General features: G+C 41.8%; 1 protein-coding gene across 1 annotated transcript in view; it reads right to left on the bottom strand.

The window, feature by feature from the left end:
- Positions 1-15,672: 15,672 nt before the first annotated feature.
- Positions 15,673-24,386, bottom strand: part of TASP1 (taspase 1) — an 89,717-nt gene continuing 81,003 nt past the window's right edge. The window contains 1 exon segment of the mRNA XM_072857433.1: positions 15,673-17,799. Within this exon segment, the coding sequence (XP_072713534.1) occupies positions 17,707-17,799 (93 nt within the window). The 3' untranslated portion in view covers positions 15,673-17,706.

The raw sequence follows: 24,386 nt of genomic DNA, 5'->3' as shown, positions 1-24,386 counted from the left end.
ACACTTGTGCCTGAATTTTCGTTGCTAATTACATAAAGTACCATGTAACTGAAAAACAATGTTCAAGAGCCAGACGTGAAAAATACAACTTTCCTATATGAAGTAATTTTTCAGAAAGCTGTCTGGAGAAGGGCATCTGGTTCACCATATAATTTACATGTGTGCATACATGCTTATTTGCCTCACAGAACAGTAATTAGTTTCTGCTCGCACTATGCTAGGACATGAAAAGCCCCATGTCCAAGCTGAGGAAGAGTGAGTGAGACAGAGGTACCTAGTTTTGGTCTTTGGTCACAACTGCTTTGGTTGATCCTGTATTCCCCAAAAGCAGTGTTAATAGGCAGTCCTGATTAGGGACCTATAGACACAAGGATACACTTTCTATTGCATACAGCCAGCTCCCGTAACAAACCTCAGCAACCATCCATGCCTCTCCATCTCATCATGAGAAGGTACTACAACCTGGAGGCCCACAAAGCCACTGTAAACCTATTTCAGGTTAACTTTGGCAGAAATAGGCCTGGGGTTGCAGAGGAAATTCTTCAGTGAGAAAGAGCAAGTTGCTCTACGTGGTTATTCATCCCAAACTCAAACACAACCACATACTAATCGCTAGAATACACGGGAGGCCAAATGACACTTTTATTTGTTCTTCAATAAATCTGAGTGTGCATAAACACGAGAGCACAGCAGGGCCCTCACTAGCCAAAGCCCCAGCTAGAGAGGTCCCAGCCATCGCCAGGACCTGACACTGCTTCTTTATCAGCACGACAGCAATGTCTACCTGGTTTAACCAATTCATACCTGAATGGATAAGCAAGTTACTTTTAAAGATGGATATAAATCGAACTACCCAACAGTGATGCAACACTAAATGACTATCTTAGATAAACCACAGAGACGAGTTCAAATACACCGTTAGTTTAGCATTGCAAAGGACTTTCAACTTCAGACAACACAAAGGGCTGTCTATTCCTACTGAAAGTCAATATTTACTTCCATTAAAAAACCCCTCACCAAATATTCCCAAGTATTTTAGAAGTGTTACAAGACCACCATACCAATAGAGCAGCCATCAACTGAAAATATGAGAGCATGATTAATCCTTCTGCAGCCTGCAGGTCCACAGCAAATGCATATTGCACACTATTTACTTACAGGGGGTTAAAGGGAGCGGCATACAAAATCCTCTGTTAAACCAAAGATCTTTTGCTTGTGAGTAGAAGCGGCAAACGCCCACCATGAACAGCTATTAGTTAATGTGTCGTGCAGGACCTCTCCATCCTTTCATCTGATCTCAGCAATCAGGCGAGAGCAACCAAGGAAAGTCTCGCTTGCACAAATGCCTCTGAGGCCCAGACGTTGGAACAGCATTAGGTCAAAGGCTGTAGATTAACAGTAGAAGTACAAAATTAAACACAAAGCCATTTTCTCCTCTAATCCCTCATGGTTTTGCTGATGGCCAGAACCTCTCATCAGAAGCAGATGAGTGTGCATTGCAGCAGTACATCTTTATAAATAGCTCGTTTACTATTCTTCTGGTTATTTCCCCTTGTACCAATGTAGGGAAAAATATTGACCACCACTGAGACAGTGGCTGATGGAACAGAATAGAATTACTTTTAAGAACCCCACAGAAATGTTGGTAATTTTAGCTCCTGACACCACTCTATGGGAGTTTTTGAGCATTTCAGGAAGTGTCTGACCAGTAATAACCGTCCTACGGCAGTGTGGCCAATCTTAATTGAAAGGCCTCCGTTCATCTTGTAATCAATGGTTCTTGACCTCATTTTCAGTTCACATTTTTGGCTGTGAGAAGTAGCTTGTTTTTCAGCCAACATGATAATCCCCAGAAAACGTACTTAGAAAGAGCTGAGTTAGATTTACCCAGCTTTGTACTCATTTTCTACGAAAACAGCAACTCCCAAAACAAAGGTGTGGGACAAAGCAAACACACTGTGAATTAGAGAAGAGCCATTCCCTGCATTCACTTACTGCTGCTCCTCATTTGGAAAAACTTATATTTTTAACACCACAGAATTAGTACAGGGTGGTGAGCCTTAAGCTGTCATTAGAGGCTGCCAAGTGAGCCAACATCTCTTGTGTCAGTAAGTAAATAGGGGTGTACGAGTGTTGAACAAACAAACAAACAGAGTGGGAGGGGTGTCTTTTGGACTCCAGCGTTGGTCAGTGGCGTGGGAGTCAAAAGAAACCCTGTGCTATTTTCTTTCTGCTTTCACACCGGACACCGGGACAGATGCCTTGGGTCCCGATCTGGACTGGCGAGATCAGTTCAGTTACCTGTTTCATTGTGGTTAAACCCATTGAAAGATCACCCCACTCTTAGACAAGCCCCTTGCAGTAGTATCGAAGAAGCACAACATGAAGGAAATTCGGCCTCTGGATAATTACTCCAGTCAGCGAGATTCCTCTACAATCCAGGCAGATGCTGGCCCATCCAGAGCTGCAACATGTATAAGCAGAGTTGCATACTTTTTAACAGGTTTTAACAGGTAACAGGGCCACATCGCAACAGGACCTAGACCTGGGAGCCCTCCTGTCCAACCATGGGTGAGGGAAGAGACCTGGGGCTGCAAAGCCACTTTCTGGAGGCACCAGAGTGACAGGCACGCAAGCAGGTCCAGCGTGGTGTGGAGGAGGAGGCATGGTCAGACAAAACTGGGTGAATTGTACCAGTGTACGGTGTACCAGTGTACGGTGTACCAGCGTACAGTGTACCAGCGTACAATTCACATACAGACAAACCTGCATGAACGGTATGAGCTCTGTGCCTGCCGATGCACGGTGGCTTCGAATATTCTCTTCTCAATAAAGCCTTGGGAAGTTAAATGCAAACTAGGCTTGTGACACCTGTCTGATGGTGGCCTTGCCAGCTGAGCTTAGACAAACTTCCCTGCATTTGCATGCAGAAACAAAAATACCATCCTTCATCTCTGCTCCTCCAAACTGTCCACAAAAGTCTACTAGAATTTATTCTAAAATTAAAATCTTACTCATGCATAAAAGAGGAAAAAAAAAAAAAAGAGACTGAGGAAAATACACAACGATGTACACAGACTTGGTAAACACCGGTCCTGGTTTCCGTGTGCGGAGTAGGACAGCCCAGCCAGGGTAAGTCCCCCGCTGGCCTCTGGGCCCTCTTAGAGCTATATTTATGGTCGTTGTGATTCTGCTGAAGATTCATTTTCCCATTCACACAATCTTCCCCACCTTCTTACTCCACCTTCACCCCAAATCCAAAATTGTCCATTTACTTTGAAGCCACATCACAAGCCCCATTTCCTCTCCTTGGCTAAGATAGTTCTGTTAAGAAGGAGTAAGACCTTAAATATACTTTGACTTTGTTTTTTATGCTTACTATGGACTGAAGACATAATATTAAAGCTCTTTCTTCTCATTTTTTAAAGTGTAAAAGCACTATTGCATTAAACATATCCATCAAAAGAAATACTGCTTTCACTTGCATACTGTTACCATAAAATCTCTCTAAATGACCTACAGAACTGCTGACTGTGATTCTCACACAGGCAGCAAGGACAAAGAATATGCGATGCACAGGGATTTTTTTTAAAGTCATGATCTAAAGGTAGAAAAAAGGTAATGAGCTACCAATTCTCTGTTGACGTCCCTACTGCTGCACACCTTTCTAAGGAGTTACTGCCTCCGCAGACAGACTGCCCTGAGGTTTTTCTCCCCCACTTCTTTGTGTAAAATAAATAGGTGAAAGCAGCCCGTAGCCTCCTTCCAGCACAAAGTGGATCCTCAGTCAAGAAATGGATGTGGGACTTGTGTCCCCTCCTGTTGGCAGTGGCTGTTGCCTTTCAGAGGCAAGATGGTTGTTTTCCAAGGGGAGGGAGTTTTCCCCCCCCATACATAGACATCCCTCCGGCCATGGGGCCATGCACCCATGGGCTGCCATCCCTCCTGCACCTCTAACTGTTGCAGATTGTGCATAACCTGAGGAGGATTCGGAGGTTTTGCCCAGGGTGGCTCTGAAGCAGTTTATTGCGAAGCTCTGCTGACCGTCCCAGGTGGGCATGAGGTCTATTAAGCAGTTTGGAAGAAGTTTCCCTGCATAACTCAAAGGCATCATTCAACCAAAGCTAAACACTCGCCTTCTTTATCCCCCTGAAAACTGTTCTTGCTTCTGCACCAGGGACATGCTTTCATTTAGGTTACTCAAGTTTAGCATCTTGTCAAAAAGCTCCCAAAGGTCTTGCATTTTGCAGAGGCGGACGGTGCTATGAAAACACAGGAGCTGCGTGGCCGAGTCAGGGACGGGCATCACCCCCCTGGGACGCTTGACAGCCCCTCATGTTTCCTGCGCTTCCCTCCATCCCACGGGGCCATGTGGCTCCAAACTCCAACATGTTCACAAGTTAGTAACATTTCTACGGGAGAGCACACAGAGTATTAGGCAGCCATGATTTAGCTGGTGAGGAAGTAATGATTTATAATAACATTTGAAGCAGGTCATTAAATATGTCCCCCTCATTGCAAACCCCATGCTGAGCAAGATATTTTCTTGTAAATGATTTACCAGCAAGCTTTTCATACTTCTGCCTAGTAGCTTTTCCATAACCAAAGTCAGACTCGCTCACATTTCCCAAGCCCTGGTAGCAGTTTTAATTCAAACTGTGAAGACATCTCAAGGCTGCTGCAAATTGGTTAGGGTAGCTCAGCAAAGAGGCAGAATTTGGGGCTGTTTGGAGGACACAGCCGCTTTATCTGATCTGAACTTCATTTTGTTAGAAATACAACCCAAAAGCTTCTGAAGTGAAAGCAACTCAGTTTTAGTTTTCCTCTTTTTTCCTCATCTACAAGGTGCTCTGCCAACTCCACTCCTCATTCTTCTCAAGCTCCCAACACAAGGTCATCCAAGCACCTTCCAGAAACGCACCCACAGCTGCGACTGCATTTGTCTCTTGAAAACCCAGCATTTCAGGAAGAATTAGTCCTGAACCCTATGGCCACAGCCATCTCAGACTGCAGAAGTGCAGAGCATCCTGCAGGAGGCTGGAAATTACACAGCGACATCAGGCAGCTGTGAAAGCATGCAGCAAACCTACTGCAGTCAAAACCCAGCAGAGCAGCCTGCCTCCCAGCATGGGGAGGCTGCAGCGAGAGAGCAGGGGGAGCTTTCTTATTCCCTCCTTTTCCTTTAATTCCCAGAAGGAAAGTCTGCTTTAATAGCAGGGAGACCAAACTGTTGTGCTGCTGCCTTAGTGTTGACAAGCTGCTGGTTTGTAGTGCCAGACTCAAGACTGTCCCAGTGCTGCAACACGAGATATAAAAAAAAGAAGGTTGCTCTTGGGGCACCCAGCTAACTTCTGTTTAACTTTCTCTGTCTGACATTGCTGAATCTCTACCTCTCATCTGCCAGAGAAGGGCTACTGCTCTTCTCTGAACTCTCAGCTACATGGCCAACATATTGCTGAGACAGCAGGGTGGGTCCCTGCCTGCATGTGAGCATCCAACGCTCACAGAAGCCCTGTGTCTGCTAAATGCCAATGCCTTGACTAGCGCAGGGAGGATTTCTGCTGAGGGCTGCCGCTCTTCCTGGGATGGCTGTACCTGCACTTGAGCCAAGGCAACTCAAACCATGCCAGAGGGCAGTAATGGAGCACCCGGAGGTCTTCTCCTTTGTGGGGAAACCTCAAATCCTGCTTGCCTGTCCTCCTTGCCCATCCTTGCCCCTCCTTGCCCGTCCTGCTTGCCTGTCCTCCTGCTTGCCCTTCCACATGTTGAAGTGGCCATCTTCAACATGAATCTGCAGATACATCTTTTCAAGGCAGAGAAATCTGGGAATCTGAAGCGATCGCCGCAGTGTTCATATCCCACTTTTCCCATCATGAATAAGTTATACTCATGTCCTTCTGAGAGGCATTTATAGTTTTGCAAAATCACATAGCCCAATCCAAACTCCTGCTGAAGTCCATGGAAGCAATCTGTCTTGTGTTATGTCAGCTCCGGGCCAGGCTTCAGTCTCCAAAGGACAATCACAACTGAAGATAAGCAAACAAGCTACATAGTTTTGTTTTGGTTTTGCCTTTTAAGTATAATTTTTCATCTGTTCCTTCATCTAGAACTGTTCCTTCACAAATGAGGCTGGATCATATTGCATGCTGCCTTTGATAGTATGAGAAACAAAATGTTTGCATTTATTTAGCTAGCAGATTTCTTTTGCCTTTTATGGAGGCAAAAAAAAAAGCCTCCACCAAAAAATCAGAATATTTACTCTCATCATAAAGTATACTGCTTTCTGATATTCTGAACATCTGATATCCCTTAAAGAAGAAGATACTTAAAAAACAAATAATGAGCAGGTACTATGAATAAAGCCTCATTCTTGCTTTAGGACCAGGCCTCATATAAAAGGTATCAATATTGAAAACATCCAATATTTCATGCCAAGCACTGGATGCTCTGTAATCCTGTTCATACCTACACCACAAGCAGCTGGAAGGAGACAACATTTTCAAGAAGGCAGATAATAATTTCTTTGAAGCAGAAACTCATATAAACCATAAAAGGGAAAGCTATTTGCTTGTGAGCATGTTTGTAACCTTAATTTTTTAAATGACTCCAGCTTTGGACAATTACAGGCGACTGAAGCTGCCCTCGTTGATGCCAGCCTTATTCATGCCTAGTGCAAGCTATGCAGCTGCTCAAACACAGCCACAGAGCCCAGCATGTACGGAGCCACCAGGGAGATGACTGAATTTACTGGCACTCAGCATTGGGCTCTAGGTCCTTAAAAACAGAAGGAAGTTTGTGTTCAATTGCAGCCTCCCCAAGCAACAGTTTTTGCAAAGACCGCTTTACTCTCAGGGTATTTACGAAGCCAGGTCGGGAAGCAGCCTCGCTCTCCACGGTTGGTGTGCTGGGCAATCGCAGCTCTCAGAGCATTTTGCTAATGCCTCAAGCAAAACATGAAGGCTTAATCTGGAAGGCGCATTCCCAACAGCCCAGGGGAGAAAACACGGAGGAGGATTTCTATACAAAGGTACAACTGGCTGATGCTCTGCCCATCTCTGCCGTACTCGCACCCGCGTCCTCAGGCACGCTTGTAGCGGAGGGGCAGGAGGGGATACGGAGTAGCAAGATGCGATGTTACCACGAGTGAGTTCCAGTACTGAAACCGTGTCGGTGGCTGTGTCACTGTCTGTGGTACCCCCCTGTGGCCAGGTCTGACATAGCACTCTCCGTGCCACCTGCGACGCTCCTTCCATAGCAATCTCCGTGCGCTTCTTCATCCATACCGACCGCCGTGCTGCCCGCAATACTTCCTCACCCCTAGTCATCTCCATCACCCATAGCAATCTCTGCGCCACCTGCAACACTTCATCCCTCACGATCTCCATGCCACGTATTCATCCGTAGCAGCCTCCAAGCCACCCACAGCACTTCATCCCTAGCAATCCCTGCGCTGCCCTTGACCCTTGGGCCCTGGTTTCTGAGCACAGCCCTCGGTGAGCACAGAGCTCCCACAGGGCCGGGCCTGCCCCGGCACAGGGCACAGCAGCCCCCGGCTCCGCTGCTTGCTGGAGACTGCCCAGAGGAATGGAGCTGCCTTTTCCGCAGCTCCCAGCAGGGCAGCTTTGTAGGGATGGCTCCTGCCTCTTTCCACATCTTATAATCCAGCTGCTCCTGCAGCTCCCTTCCAGCTGTCTGTGTGCAGCAGGCAGGGCCCACGAGCCCCCACGGCCGCTCCGCATCACCAGCCACCTCCACCTCCTCTGTTTCCAGCAAGCACAGCCCGTCAGCCCTCGGCAGGCTGCTGCTGGCTGCACCCGGTGTGGCAAGTCTGGGCTGGGAAACGGAAGGAAATGGTGTGAGGACACAAGGTGCAGAAGGTTTCCCTCCTCATCGCTGCCCAGATCTGCAGCGTGCTCAGCAGACACGTGGCACTCCTGATTTCTGAGGATGCTGAAGATGCCCAGGGATGCAGGAGTTTTACCCAGCACGTTTCAGAGGCAGGCAGCTGGTGCACCAGGTCCTATGCCCATCATTTCTCTTCACAGTCCAAGCGGAAAGGCTATTCTTGTTGCAGCTGGGGTGGGGGGGGGGATTTTTTTTTTTTTTTTTGCCTTTTTTTCGACATGGCAATGCGATGCCAACAGATGGAGCTGTTCAGAGCAGAGACCGCTCACTTTGGCAGAGCACGGAGGAAGCAGCAGACAAGCATGGAATTCTAATTATTAAACATAATGAGAGATGAATGATCTCCAAGCAGGAGACAAACTCTATTTACTATGCTAAAGTGAAAAATAAGTCTGTCAACAAAGCTACAGCCCCGAATGGGGGAATCCCAGGATTTCTCCATCTCTGCATGTGAGGATGTTCTGTCCCAGGGGAGAGGAAGGGCTCATCACACCCCTTCAGCAGAGGGCTGGAGCCTCACTGTCCTGTGCTGGACTCACATCATCACTCACCAGAGCTTCAAATCAAAAGGATACATTGTGCAGGACTTCTTCCTTCCCCCCAGCCTAATCCCAGACTTCAAAGCCAGGACACATCGGCATGTCACAGAGCTTCCCCCCGTCATCTCCTTGGAGTTGGATCAAAGTCCTCAACCCTCTTTGCTAAACTGAGGCCACAAGCACGGCATGAAGCCTCCACAGCTCACCAGCAACCAGGGATGTGTTACAGGCTATCAGGACAGGAAAGAGGAAAGAGTAAACGACAGGTGACCCTTCTTGGATTTGTGCATGCGTGTGTATAGACGGTGATTTTGGGAGCTGCATTGTTTCACCGGGGAGCAAACTGGGAGGAAAGATCCACTGTCAAGTGTTATTGCATTTTTTTTCCTGGAAAGACAGACCGAAACAAAATGTATTTGGTATCCTTATTGGCACATGACTAACAAAGAACAAGGTCTTGCAGCCTGTCTGCCAGTGAAACATAAATAATTAGAAAATGTAAGATGAGGATGAGATGTCAGTTCTCATTTGAAAGACTTTTGCCTTTTTGTTATTTTCGGGTAAGGAGAATTGATTAGTTACCAGGCAGAGAAAAAGGCCTTGTGTCTTCTTTCCAGCCACATGAAAGGTTTCAGCAAAGAAGAAACAAAAGATTATGTGGTCTTTCTGTTATAAGCCCTGTTCCAAAAACCCAGTGTATCTACTTTTATATAACGGATACAGGATTTCTCATGGCAAAATTGCCTGAACATTGCATTGTTCTTAGCAAAAGGACTGCATGTGCACTAATGGAGGAACATCTTTGATGGAGAATTTGCAGGGCAGAAAAAATAAACTGCATCAGTACAGAAAGCAGATATGGATCCTTTGTCACCTTCACCAGCTCCACTGTTGCCAGCAGGGATGCACTGGCTTCTTCAGGTGATATTCAGTGTAAGCCTGACACTACATTGTTGTGCAGGTGATTTTTACCAGTTGTGAAAAATCTGAGAAATAAAAAAGGCAAATAAACTGGTGAAAATGAAAAAAAAAACCAAACCTCTTGCACCAACCTAAAAGGTTCTCAATCGTGAATTGAGCTGTTCTGTAATCACTGGAAGAAACAATGCCTGGTTTCTTCCAGATTTGTGCCAACTGGAGCTCATAGCAACCTACGTTTTAGCTCTAATTGGGAAAAAAATCCTTTATAAAGGCTTTCTCCTGCATGGATCCTCAAGGGACTCATCAGTCTCCTTTCAATTCAGGAACTTACTGTAGTTCTTTATTCTTTCTATCCACATTCATTAATTTAACTAGGGAAACGTAATTGTTTACCTTCTGTTAATAGTATTGAACTGAGACAAGTGATGCCATTGGGGGAAGAGAGAAGAAAGAGGAACAGAGAAGAGTGGAGAGAACAGGACATAAAGATGGACATACATAAAGACAGAACATGCACATCTAAACCTTATTTACAGAAGCACACTAGCCTGAAAAAACCCCACACTTAGGATTTCCAAACGGACAGGTAATCACACTTACTAGCCAGCCTGGCCACCATTATTACTAAAAAAACATTAAAATGTAGTTTATGGAGAATACTCTTTGACTTATTTAAAATGGGGGCTTCAAGGGTTTTCTCAGGCACCAAATTAATCTGCTGACCCTTGACAGTAATTCATTGCTAGAAGGGGCAACAGCATCAGTGGTGGAAGCAGGCTTTAGTACTCCTAGTACTGTGATTGCAAATCGTCATGCTGTAGCATTCAGAAAGCATCCTGAAGACATTGTGGCATATCCTCAGGGCAGGGTTTGGGCAAAGTGAGTGGTACAGTTCAGTTTTGGGGGAAGAAATTTCAACAGGTCTTGTTTTCTTCATTACCTCTCCAGGAAAGAGCCTTTTACCTCTTTGTGTGTGTCATTCATGAGACCACCTAACATGTCTGTGGCTCATTCTGTTGCAGTTAAATAGAGGAGGACTAGAATTTGAACTAGGTTGAAGACAAAGAACAGGGGAGTGTTGAAAACCTACCCCATTTCCTCAGATACCTGAACACTTTTGGGTGCCACTTCCCTGCAGGGTTAGTCCCTACCGACTACCTTATCTGGGCTTGTCATCTCCACAGAAGTAAAAGCATCTTTGTTTTAAATGAGTTTATGTGACTTGAGAGATACCTAAAGTGAAAATACTTTTACTCTAGCAAGACAAAAAAAAAGGCATCTTAGTTTCAAAAATGAAGACAAATTAAAAAGTACCAAAAGAAGAAAAAAGCTTCAGCTTTTAGCTCATACCTGAACTTAAAACTCTGAGTCACATTTTGGACAACAGGATAATTCAGTTGTCTTCTGCCCCTTGTGTATTGTTTTTAATAGTGAACTTTGTCCTGGGTTTCTGTTCATCATTTATAGTTGGGAGTTTCCTTATTTTTGAGTTCTCTTCTAATTTAGGTACCTCCCTTATATTGGTCAAGATTCTTGAAACTTACCTAGGAATAACTATTTTTTTGATGTGCAAAGAAGACACTCAAAATTATGCTTTTTCTACCCATTCATCCTTTTCCCTGAGGGATGAACTGGATTGCAGTTCTCAAATTGTAACATTTTGCAAATCATGTATCATAAAGCATTTTCTGCTGTGCCATGGCATTGTTTGTCTTTTGGCTTGCTAATTTTCTTTCATGGACATTACACGACACATTAATACAATAAACATGGGGTTTGAAACAACCTCCCTTCCCTCCTCAGACACACACAGTATTAGTTTCAAAGGCCATCATGTCACATTGGCTGTTAATTACCTCAAGATTAGGCATGCTCTTATCTCCCCAGAGGAGTTCACTGCCTTTCAAAAGGGCTAGCCTCCAAACTTTAGAAACTGTTTCTTCATCGGATTGAGAATTGCACTTAACTAGAGTTGATTCCTGTAAAATTAGACACAAATGCAATTTTATAAACATGGTTAGTTTTTCCCAACATCCACAGTGCATTGTAGCAGTTACTTCCAGAGATGGACTGGAAGCAATAACAGCAACATCCAACAAGATGAATCATCACTGTCAGCGCAATGAGGGAGCAGTTTCATTTTATACCTAATCTGATTTAACATCAGCCAAAAGCAGGTTATCCCATCCTCCCCATCCCTTTTCCAGCCGTGCGCTCCTGTGTTTCCTTTACGTTAGCTCTAACAATCATGCGGCTGCAGGGCACAAAAAATCAGTTCACTGGCCCAAGAGAAAACTAACCTACCAGAAGAATATCTCCTGCAAAGTTTCACTTTTGGATTTAGTCCTGAAGGGAGTTCTGGGAGCAATTGTAATTGATAGCTGCAGTGCACTGGTCTCGGCAGCTGCCAGCGCCCACCCAGCCGCTCTCTCCCTCCCTCTCCTCAGAAGGACAGCGAGGGGAGAAATTAAGATGAAAAAGCTCATGGATCGAGATAAAGACAGGGAGATCACTTGCCAAGCGCCATCACAGGCAAAACAGACTCAACTTTGGGAAAATTAATTTAATTCACCGCCAACTAAAATAGGTTTGGATAGTGACAGACAAAGGCAAATTAAAACAACACCTTCCTCGCACCCCCTCTTTCCTAGGCTCAAAGTCACCCTCTCAGCCCCAAATCCTCCACCCACTCCTGCAAGAGGGGCTCGTGGAGCTGTTTCTCACATTTTTTTCCTCGCTCCTCGCTGCGGGGTCCTGTTTTGTCCCTTTCTTAACCCGGCTTCCCCCGAGGTGCCGCTGGCCTTGAGGAGGGGCTGGGCTGTGTCCTGTGGTGCAGCTGTTGGAACCAGCGGGAACTGGCTGGAACCGGCTGGAGCTGGCTGGAACTGGCCGCACCTGGCGCCAGGCAGCCATGCCTCTCCTCACAGACTCCCTGCCAGCACCTTGACACCTGCAGACAATACAGTACCAGAGACAAAGGAGCTTACTTTTAGCCACAAAAAGTAATGCAGTGACATTTTCAAGTACGGACAATTTGATCTCAACTTTAAATTGAATCTCCTCAGGCCCATGGGCAGCAGGGACAGAAGATTTCCAGCAAGGCGTCACACTGCCCAGCTGTATCAGTCAGACACAACTCACGTTTTAAGGAAACAATTCTAAAAAATATGTTTAATAGGATTTCTGTCACAGGTACAGTAGATACAGAAGATGTTACAATCCAGGCTGGTATCGTGGTTTATTGGCACTTAACCTTGAACACGGTGGTTTTGCCACAGGTGAGTTGTGTCGTGGCAAACCGAAATCCTTGCTCCCGTTTGTGCTCTGATGGTCTGTAGTCTATACCGTTCAAACACATGCACCCAAAGTGAAATCAGGGCTGTAGAAATGATCACCTCTAGGAAAACTATTTAAATTATAAAACTATGCCAAGAGCCCTTGGCTAGTGAAGAGCTCCTTTCGGAACAGTCATCGCCTGGCTGCATCAGATTATTTGCCTGGAGGAGTCTGCGGTTTGGTTCTTCCACTTGGCTTTTTGAGCCCTGCACACCCAGCAGATATTCCCAGATAATCCAAAAAATAAGCATGAGTCATGAAAACATCTCGTGCCACCTCATTTCCAAAGGCTCCAGTGTTGACATTAAGGGACTCGTAATGTTTGAGTTCTCTAAGAGAAATACCCCCAAGGGTAATGTCCTGGCTCCGCCGAAGCTGATGGCTGAGCTCCAAGTGACCTCGCTGGGGACAGGATCTCACCTCAAACACTTGCCTTCATACGGTGCTTTCTGAAAACTACATTTTAACAACTTTGAAAGGCTTTTTGTTTTAGAAAGATGACTTTAGTTGGTCTCTTTCTATATGTCTATGTGTATATTTACGGCAATATAACTGAGTATAATAAATCAGGTAACTCTAGCCTAAATATCTATTACGATATATTGTAGCAGATAGATTCCAAGAGAGATGATGAGATAAGCTATGGGGGCTCCTCCTCTGTGAGTCCACCTGGATGTCTGACCGACGTACACCTGCACACTGTGCGCAGGAACAGCCATGTGTGCCTGGAGGTGCAGAATCTCGTGGGGGCTAACCACGCGAGGACGTGACACCCATAGTCCTTGGCAGCTTGCACAAACTCCAGGATGAGTACCGACACCATAACTTCACAGCTCTTTCCTCTCTGGGACGATTACACTATGAGCAGGTTGGAGCCTGCCAGCTTTGCCACATTTACACCCCACCATCACCCTTGAGGGGCTGGTGAACGTAGCTCTCTGTGTCTCTCAGATGCTGTTTAAGAAAAAAGGAAAAGCAGCTGCTTCAAATTCTTGTAGCCTGGACTCTAAGGAAACCATGCTTGCACATTCACGCTGTCCATCTGTACAATTTCAGCAATTTTTGTGTCCGTTAGCCAATTTCTACAAATCCGAAGAGGACTACAGATCTGACAGATGCTCATTGCCTACGGGAGGCTTGCACAAAGTGCAGCCTGGGGGTTACAGGCAACTCTTTGAGACCAGCAGCCCAGACGTAGGAGCCACATACACCGTCACCACCCACATACGCTGTCTCTTGTGTAACAGACATATGTGGACATTGGGGACATGAGGGTTGACTAAAAGTCTTGCCGTGGGTGGAGGCAGAGGAGCCTGGGCAGCTGATGCTTCTGTACTGGGATAGGGAAGATGGGAAGAAGAGCAGGATATTACCTTGCAAGGAACTGCAAACTCAGGAGTTGGTAAGGGAGCATAGGACATAAAATAAGTGTGCATCACTGTCACACAGGAGACTCGGAAGGTAAGTGAGGGTATTATGGTTAAGGCACAAAGCCATAGCAAAGCAGGTCTCACTGTACCTGTTGCTCATGTGTTCGCTAACATATTTTATTTGGTTCATCAGGCAGCCAGGAGTGGGTAACAAGACAGACATTTATTGTGTTCAAATCACCATTAAGTGATGCTAATGGTCTTTATGGGGATTTATTGCCCAGGTTATGTGGAAGATAAATGCTGTGCCACTACAGGATCTAAAACAATCAAGTCAGTGTACAAGTCCTCCTTATCTCTGTGTTATCTCATAATGGAGTGAATAATCAAGCACAGGGCTATTAGAGCAGAACGACCTCCCACAAGCTTTCCTGTAAAAAATAAGCAAAAAGAAAAGAGTAGTGCTATCTTTAGACCCACTACAGGACTCCTTTACCACAAGCTATCAGTGATGTCAGCTTCCATATAAAATCTCAATTTCCTGCAAGTTGTAGGTTCTCAGCATTTCTTGGCAGATCTGGACTCTGATATGAGGCAGTGGCACTTCCATAACTCACCTGCAAAGCAACTACAAAAACCTCCACTGACAATCCATGCTAAAGCCACAGAAATTCTGTGTTTTTCCTCACTTTGCCGTAAACCAAAAAGGTACAGGAGCAAAGGAAGACAAAAAATGGGCTATATGCTAGGTTTGTTTTAGGCTATTACAAGCTTTTAAGAGCAAAATTTATTATGGCAGAAGACTGACTACTCTGGCACCAACCTGTCTGCTACAGAATACAAAATTGTGTCTTTGACTATAAAATCAACAGTATTCAAATGGTTTGTATTTATATGCATTTCATCTTGTTGCCCTCCCTTTATAATTTTAGGCAGCTATTGCTGTCAGCTGTATAATTTCCTCTTGGACTGTACCTGCTTATGCCAGTGGCAATGGTTACTCATCACGTACAAGAGTTTACAAACCACGTCATTGCAAAGTGTGTCCGTCCTCACCATTTATTTTTCATAAGCCCCTTTTAAGTTCAAAATAGAACTAGTAGCAGAATTAGACCCATAATTAAAGTAGTGTAAGAACTTTCATTGGCTTAAGTGGGAGTTGGATGATAGGAATTTCTCTATCAGTAATTGTGAAGACTGGCAGGAGCAGAATTTCCTAAGTGCTAACAGTTTTCTTCTCCTAAGTACCTTAGATAGAAAGTCAGCTCTGTATCTGGTTTGAGCTCTGCACCTTGCTTCTGATTCTCAAGACAAGAGAATCCTTTTCTTCCTTTTTCCTCTACCTAGACAGAAGGAGGAAAAGTTGGACAATGAAAAGGCACACTGCTCAATTTCAAACAATGATTCCTAAGTAACTTCCTGAAGAAGCCTGGCCTTTTTTGCGCCCCCCTCCCCCCCAAAAAAAAATTATTGGAGTATTATATAGACACAAAAGCAAAATAAAAGCAAAACATGTTATCTGCTGTTTAAGTTATGATTTTATATATATTTATGTATGTATACACACAAATAAAATTTTGAGATAGCATGGGGGGGGGGAATATCACATGCTGGAATCCAAATCTCCATAAAGAGATATTGAGCAAGTAAGGGGAAGAAACAATTTATCGATTTACATTTACAAGCCATTCTGTCATGCTTATTCCATGAAAGAGTGAATTTATGCCAAAGTTTCTATGAAGTCGACACTGAAAAGCACTTTTAGAATGAAAGCAGGCTAACGCTGTTACTTTAGCTTCTCCAAAAACTATGCCATTTTCAAACGTGGGTACGTACAAACCTGTACACATGATCTTCACTTTTTCACTCACTACTTAGTGAAGCATCCACACAATCATTTAATGCTGCACGTTAGAGCAACTTTAATGGCTGTGACAACACAGCTGCTTTGTTGCAACATTTCTGAAGTGTTGTAGTATAGCTCCTTCAGTTCATCAGACCATGAGTCTATCACTGAGCATCCAGTCTGATATCTCAGCACAAACTATTTCAAGACAGATGCATTCCACTTTTTTGTTTCTGCAACCTGGAAAGCCTGTTTTGTATTATTTACAGAACCGTATAGAAATATCTTCAACTATAGGACTACATTGATGTCACAATTAAAAAACCACACAAAGATGACAGGATCTCAATGTATGTTGTAACATAAGAGTGAAAATGAACTCAAGCTATTAAAAAAAATTTATTAAGATTTTTTCCCATGAAAGATTGGTACTACAATCAATGTAACCATTTAATCAGTCAAGTATGTCTGTTATAGGCAGGCACAACATTACAAAACAGGCAAGTACAATGCCTGATTAAGCAAATACAGTCTGAATATCTATTCATCCACTATTTCTGAAAACAGAATTATCAAATATCCACCAGGGAAAAAGATGAACTATTTTAGTTTCTCTTTGGCATACTTATCAGGACATTGAATTAATTACAAAAGTCTTCTATTGCTGCCAGTGCTGTGAAGAAAAAAAAGTACTGAATGGAAGATTGTATGTCAGAACTCACTTTTAGGACTCGGGTGATCTGGCTAACGTATCAGAACTGGTGACAAACGACAGTTCAGCTGCCAATGCTTCACAAGGCAGACAAGGATTACATTGGTTTATAATGCAGTTTTGTTGAAGGTATAAAAAGAATTACAGTAAATTTATGCACAGTACATACATATTACACACAGTTATATAAATACCCATGCTGTGGCTGGACTTTAGGAAGCTGCTTTATCAATAAGAAAGCTAGTATCAGACCTCCCAACATCCATTTAATACACATTGCACTTCGCATCCAGTAATATGTTCATTTCTGTACCTCTCTTAAAAATAGATTTAAAACAGAAGCGAAGAATAATATCGAATCTTTCCATAAACTTTGTTTTCTTATTTACATTGTAATATTCCATTATACATAAAGACTGCATTACGATACATTATCTTCATATAGCTTTTTGTAATACATACAGCTTGAAGCTATTAACATCTTAGTTTGGGAACAGAGATATGACCTATAAGACTATTTAAAAACAATTCTAGCCATAATTTTGCTCTAGTTTGTTTCACTGAAACCATTTTTTGACAAAAAAAATCCTCCTTATTGGGGAGGAAAAAAACAACCCATGTTTAAACCACCTCTGGATTTCCTTAAACCACTGAGAAACTTAGAAACCATAATCGTTTTTGCATAATTATATAGCCACTTCAAAGGCCTGGTACTTTTAAATTTAGAACATGAATGACAATTGTGACCATATCTAAGTTAATTTAAAAAAAAAAAACAAACCAAACTTTTGGTTATTTTCCAAACATAAAACAATGAAAACGCAATCATTAATCATACATAATCTTTGCACAACTGGAAGAGTTCCTATTTTATTAGGGAAAAAATGAACATGCACACACCCCCATTCACAGAGTGAGAACATAAACTACAGCAGCACTTGTCTCAAGTTATGGTGCACATGGTTGCAATACGGGGTATAAAACAAGAGTAGAATTTCCAACATCTGTTAAAACACAAAAAACTTTTTGTACAAAAAGTCATTCACATTCTTTGCAATGAAGTGAGGAATCAGCTGTTCAGCTTTCTGGACTCTCCAACCGGCAAACTCCTCCTTCTATTGCCACGGACTGTCCTGCCACAGCTCCAGGAGGAAGTCTTGAAATGTGAGTCTGTGGAAAAGTCAAGAGAGTATTATTGAGTGAGAAGAGAGGCAAAATTATGCAGGACACAAAGCAAGCTTGTAAGTATTGTACAATTAAGCTGTTCCATCACTGAAGTTTGAGGACAAACTACAAAGCAACTTGAGAAGCTGCAAAAAACTGTGTTTCTTTTTTTATTTTGTTTGCGTTAATGTTTAACACATGAAGAGAAGGACCATGACAGATGCGCAGAAAAGGTAAACTGGATGACCCAGTGCACTGAAAATAGAACAAAGGAATATCCATCCAGCATGAAGACAAAAGAAAAATAACCGTGGCATTCCATGGTTTATAAGTCTATTTCTTATGGAGATTCAAAAAAGTTTAGTACTGCATACAGAAATATACCTTACAGAAATCTTAAGACACAATAAACTATTTGACAGATATAACTAACAGTTCAGAGCATAAGACAACTGCGATGATCAGGATGCAAAGAAGAAATTTCTCTGCATAAAATACTTACTCGTCCACCTAAACAAACCCAAAGACTTCCTCTAAAATATTTGTTGCCAACTGTCAAATAAACGGACCCAAAAAGCAATTGTGTTTCTGTCAAGAGGCATCTTTTCCATGAAGAAGTTTTAAAAGCAGGCCTTTGAGATAGCTCTGTAATATTTCAGCCAGAAAGTAAAAGCCAGAAAGCGGGTGCGTGTGTTTGCATACACAAAACTTCAGCTTATAACTCTATTGTACCTCAGTGACACTAAAATTCTCTTAATAATCCTTTATATTCTGAAGTGCCTTTTATTACTGATGGGCAAAAGCATTCACTTACGAAAAGATACTCTGACTTATTGTTAAAAGTAATTACTTTTTTTCTCCCTTGCACACATACCATGAAAACTGCTTATGTTTTCATCCACACTGTTGATTTGGAGCTACAGCAAGAGCCATTCACAGATATATCGATTGCTTTCATATAGGGCCAAGTGGCTAAAGCAGTGGTTAACAAAAGGAGTCAGAAGCATGTTGCTACAAACTTTACTGTTTCCTACTTTCGGAGTTGCTAAGTGGGCTCTGGTAAAACATAAAAAAGAGCCTTAGTGGAACTCCAAAATGTGACAGGGCTGGTAAGAGCATTTCCACAGGCTTGAGGCAGAAAGTGGCAATGGCAGGGAGTCACCAGCTCAAGCTACGCTCCAGGCATCCCTCCCACCGAAGCAGAAGCACTGGCCTTCATTCCCCTCATGAGCTACAAGTTTCACCAAGTGATTCATTAATGCTCAGACAATATAACGCTTCAACAATTATTAAATTAGGAACTAGAAATTACTCCTACTACAACATAAAGCTCACAACATAGAAGTTCCTGGCATTTAGAAATTACAGCTTCCTGTAAGTGCAACTTACAGGACTTTAAAGGCAACTACGTATTTAAGTTTCTGTACATACATTATCCCATTTAAAAGATTTAAGTGCTGCAAAATGTATAACTTGCAATGAGGCAATGGGTTGTGACAAAAAGTATAGACCTAACAGTTCAGTAAGAATAACTTGCATCAATTGAGCAGAAAGTGATTTGAGACTGTAACCACAATTCATTGAATCGAAGAGACATTTTGTATCTCAGAGGCAGCTTCTTTTAATTCCTTTCTTGATAAGGGTATCCTGGTGTCTGCGCTCCTAGGTGGTCTTGTTTTCAGTTAAGTTACAGAATGAGATTTAATTAAAAACATTTAAAGGTTTTCATTTTACTGCTAAAACTTTGATCTCTGTCCTTCCTGCTTGATATATGAACATCTTCCTACTTTCAGAACAATTTTGGTTACAACTGTGATTTACCACTTCAAGAAGAAAAGATTCTTTTCAAATCTGTTACAGTTTCCCCCAAAATGTAACTGACAATTTTTGGAGATGTTATTTCGTAAGTTTAAAAAAAAAAAAAAAAGAAAGAAATAGGAAGAAAAACAAGTGGAAGAAGGATATTTTTTATTTTATGACCGACAAGCCCAAGACATTTTTCCAGGTCTGTGAAAATTTCTAAATGAAAAGTGGGACAGGATGACAGTGTAAAAGCAGCATCGTTCGACGGGCACAGTAGCAAATTTCCTCAGTGGAAGAATGCCACTGATTGTTTAGTGAGATACTGCAATCAAAACAAACCAGTGGTCCAGGCAGGCATCATTTATAAGTGAGATTGCTTATACAGTGATCAGTCAGAATTATTAGCAGATCATTGTAGCAACACAATAAAAAGCACAGAGGCCCAAGGATGCTGCCAAGAGGAATAAGAGGAAGCTTGTTACTGAAACAGAAGCAATATTAGCACTATCATGATTATCAGGAATCTTATAATCAAATTTTTTCATTATAACTACAACAGACCTGATTTGCGCAGATTAGTTTTCTGACCCAAGTTATGAATTAACCTTTTGCATAGGCTTGACTTATCCCACAACCCAAAGTTAAATGCCTCATAGACCCTTACGTAATTGCAGGAGCAAAATGTGAGGCTTCATTGAATCCATGTGAAATTTATAGTTCCTGTTATTTTAAAAAGTTAGTTAAGCATAATATCCTATTAAGTTTTTGAGCAAGGAAAGGAAAATATACAAGAGGGGATAAGCAGATAGTCGATATCTATCAATACATTATCACGTAGCTATGCTTAAGTAGCTGTCCAAAACGCATTTCCTATACAAAAACTCATTTCCTATAAAAGGAAAAACATGTTTGCCATACAAAAGACCTTAAACCACTATACACTAGCATCTGTACATTTCCATTTACAGAAACACCCAAACCACATATAACGAAACCTTTCTGAAAGCCTTTACTTGCATCCTGTTTATTTGCATACTTTATATGACGGAGCAAATACAGATGCTGTTTTACACTGACTACTTCTTATTACTTTAACCAATGGCTGCCTTATGTAGAACAAAAACGAGACAGATCTAAGATGATAGTGTTTAAAATATGTTACCTAATAAATAATATGAAAGGATAACACTGCCATGTCAAGACAACTTCAGATAAACTCCAAGTGAATTCTTACAATTATATCTCCCTTGTTTTTAGCCATAAGAACAAACTCTAGTAAATAAAAAGAAAGATCAAAGAACATTTAATATTTTTAAATGCAACCACAGAACTTATTTGTACAGTTTGTTACATTTTTATATCCCAACATCATATTTTACATTAAGTCCAGATTGTACAGTGGATTAGGTTTAGATTTTAAAAACATAAAAATAAAAAGCAAACAAAAAAGAACAGCACTGGAAAGCTTTTAATTGAATTCGATTAGTCTGTCAGCTTTACAAGTTGAATGAACCCACATCTGGGGGAAATTGTGCCTGGGAGTACAAGAACAGGAAAAGAAAAAGTTTTCCTGAATTAATCCTCCACTCAGCTTCATGGAAGCCTCTCTTTGAGGAAACCGTATGCCAAGGAAAGGTAGATTAAGAATGACGGGGCTATCCATATCTTCAGCTCCATAAATAGAAATTTTACTGTCCATGAGAATATTCTGATTTGATTTGCTTTCCTAGAGAAAAGTGAGGTTGGTGAGGGCCTCATAGTAGCAGAAGTCCTGACAGCTAAGAAACCAGTTAGTCGCCACAGATCTTTGCCGCTTAAAGGAGGAACCTCATGCCCACAGTTCAAAAGGAAAAAAGGTAATTTCTAGATGAAATAATTGATTTTGCTTCCCACCCCTCCTTAAAGCACAAACAAGCTAACTAACCTTCAGACACTGATTCTTGCTCCGTGTACTTGCCATCCAAACACACAACGTCTCCCTCTCTCCTTCCTAACCAAACCAAAACCACAGAGCAACCAACTCCCCCAACCCCAATGCTGCAGACACTGGCCATGGAACGTTACTATCTCTCAGTCCCTTTTGATGCACACTGGAAAGTTTCCCGCTACCCTTCAAGTCCAAAACTAATAGGTCTTTCTGCCCTGGAGTAAGTGTTAACTGCTACAGGGACAATTTATGGTTTCATGTTTTCTTCATGAACATTTGATCTACTTTTCAAGTTACATATTTTTAGTATACCTTTTAAAAAAAAAATAAATACTACAAGTTGTGCCAAGACTTACTTTCCTTCATGTCACTAGACATGATTCTGAAACAACCTTGAGACCAACTAATATCAAAAGGATTTTTTTTAGCCTTTAAAGAGCTAGTGTCCTCCTTTTATTCACATAAAAGTATTAGTTTGTCACAACAGCTTCATTTTTTTTTTTTCATTAAAAGCATAAATACAATGTAAAACGAATATAAAGTTTAAGCCAAAAGACAGACAGTGCTGCATGAGAAAACTGGTCAATCAAATGCTGCCAAGAGGACAGAGTACAACTACCAGATGGCAGCACATTCACTTCTTAAGCAAATCTAGGGAGTACTTCATGGGTTTAGCTTTCTTATTACATGCTCAGGATGTGCTTTGGACAGAATAATTTATAAAACAAACTTTTTCCATTCATTACCCTATTGAGATGAAATACAATGAAAGATCAAGGACATCATATACTTAATGAAATTGCTTTCTACCACCTTACTTCTTAAAGAAAAGTACCACCAAACCTATATATTCTTTAGAAATTCAGAATCACTCAGACGTCTACAAGCTTTCTAGCTGGGTACACACTTCCACCATGAGAACCATCTGGCCACCTATTCTCAGTTTATTTTCTAGGCAGTAATAGCCCATTTTGGCAGCAATAGCTATCCCTCTGCTGCTCTGTCTCCCGGGAAGCTCTGCTCCAACATGGTTTGAACATAAACCTGCCATATGACAGGAGAAGGTGCTCTGCAAAATACTGGCAACTGCTGCTGTCAGAATATCCCATGTGCAACTCGTTTGGTGAAATCTTAAGAAAGAAAAAAAGAAAGGGGTAGGGGTGGGAAAGAGGGGCTCCAGAATGATTGTCCTTGTGGGCAAAAGACAGACACACTGATGGCGTGTTTCTGGCTCTCAGGCACTGAAAATACTGATTCTACATACAGGTTGCTTAGGAAGCTAACAGTTTTCCAAGCTCAAATTCATTCTGTGGGTTAAGTATATTACTATATGCTATTTATGTATCTAAAAACATTAATATAATGCATTAGAAAAAAAAATAAAGTCTTAAGAAAGTTGAAAACGAAAGCATTTTAATCTCTCTAAATCATTCATCCATGTATTTAGACAGTCTAAAGCCATGTACCAACCAATCATCTATTCAGCTCAGCATCCCAGGCTGTTGTAGAGGTATTCTAAAATACTGCCATGTATCTTAAAATGTGATTTTCACCCTTCTGAACTGCAGGTGCTAAGTCAGGTTATTGCATTTATATTTGCATGCCTGGATACAAAATCCTTTCTTCTCTGCTCCATTCTAAAATGTCGGCCAAATATGAGGAGAGTTCCAGAACTACTGGCTTTATGCAAGAACTCAACCCAAAAAAACTGAACTTATCTTCCCATCTCAGAGCCCATAATTTCCATGAAGGTCTACGAGCCAAATATTTTAACTGGTATCTTAGCACTGAACATTATTTCCAACAAATATAAATACCTTATTTTTATGAGAGAACTGGATGCTCTACTGTATGCACAGTTCTTTTCAAGTGAAAATTTCTGACTGATTCCCCAGTCTCCAGACAAGAGTGCGGATTAAAGAAAAAAAAAAAGTGTAACAGTTACATATACTTTTCCTGTCTCATGAAGTTAAAAGACTGTCTCTGTGGTCTGAAATGAATGACTGAATTATTTGACTTAGTATTTCTGTTAACTAAACAGGCTCAGTAAATTTTTCCACTAATTTTCAAATTACAATTAGGATTCTTCCAAGATGTATTTCTTCACCCAATGAGCACTGGATAACTGCCCTTCTCCTGACAAAGGGCCTTCACACACATTTTACTCACAAAGTAAAATACAGAAGCCCATCATCAGAAAACCAACAACAATCACTACAATCAGTGTTTGTCATATGTATCACTTCAAACATAGAGGAAAGTAATTTCCCTAAATTTTACAGTGTTAGTAAAGGCAAATAAATCTGATTACGACACCTAGCATCTCAACAGGAAAAGTGAACTGGAAATGGTCTCCCTGTCCACTATGTTTCGTCATACTGGAAAATGAAAACTGTCAAAGATAAAGTTTCTGTTTGCATATTGCAACCACAACATTTGGTGTAGACAGCAGTTGTTGCTGACAGATGTTTTCAAACACAGCAATATGCAACACTCTCCACTACTGTTACCCCATATCTTGCAAAGCAACTTGAATTTGGTTCATTAAAAAAATGGAAGGAATGGCATATGTAGCTTTGCAATATCAAAACCTGCCATAACGTAAAGCTTTGTAATTCATGTTATAAGGACTGAATATCTGCCAAAGAGAGATTTAATCTGGCAACTGAATTGGATTACATTCAATATTACAACTAGATTTTTAGAAATTTGCTGCCTAGGTCATCTAGCCGTTACAGAAAGTAAAACCTATGAAACTGAACTACAAGGGTATCTCAGAAGTATTGCAACATTTACAATAATTGCAAAAGTTAGTAACATCTATACACAGATCATATAGTAAATGTATACCTACTAACAACCA

The sequence above is a fragment of the Ciconia boyciana genome, chromosome 3, assembly GCF_034638445.1.
Source record: "Ciconia boyciana chromosome 3, ASM3463844v1, whole genome shotgun sequence".
NCBI lineage: Eukaryota > Metazoa > Chordata > Aves > Ciconiiformes > Ciconiidae > Ciconia > Ciconia boyciana.
This window is presented reverse-complemented; position numbering and strand designations above follow the sequence as displayed.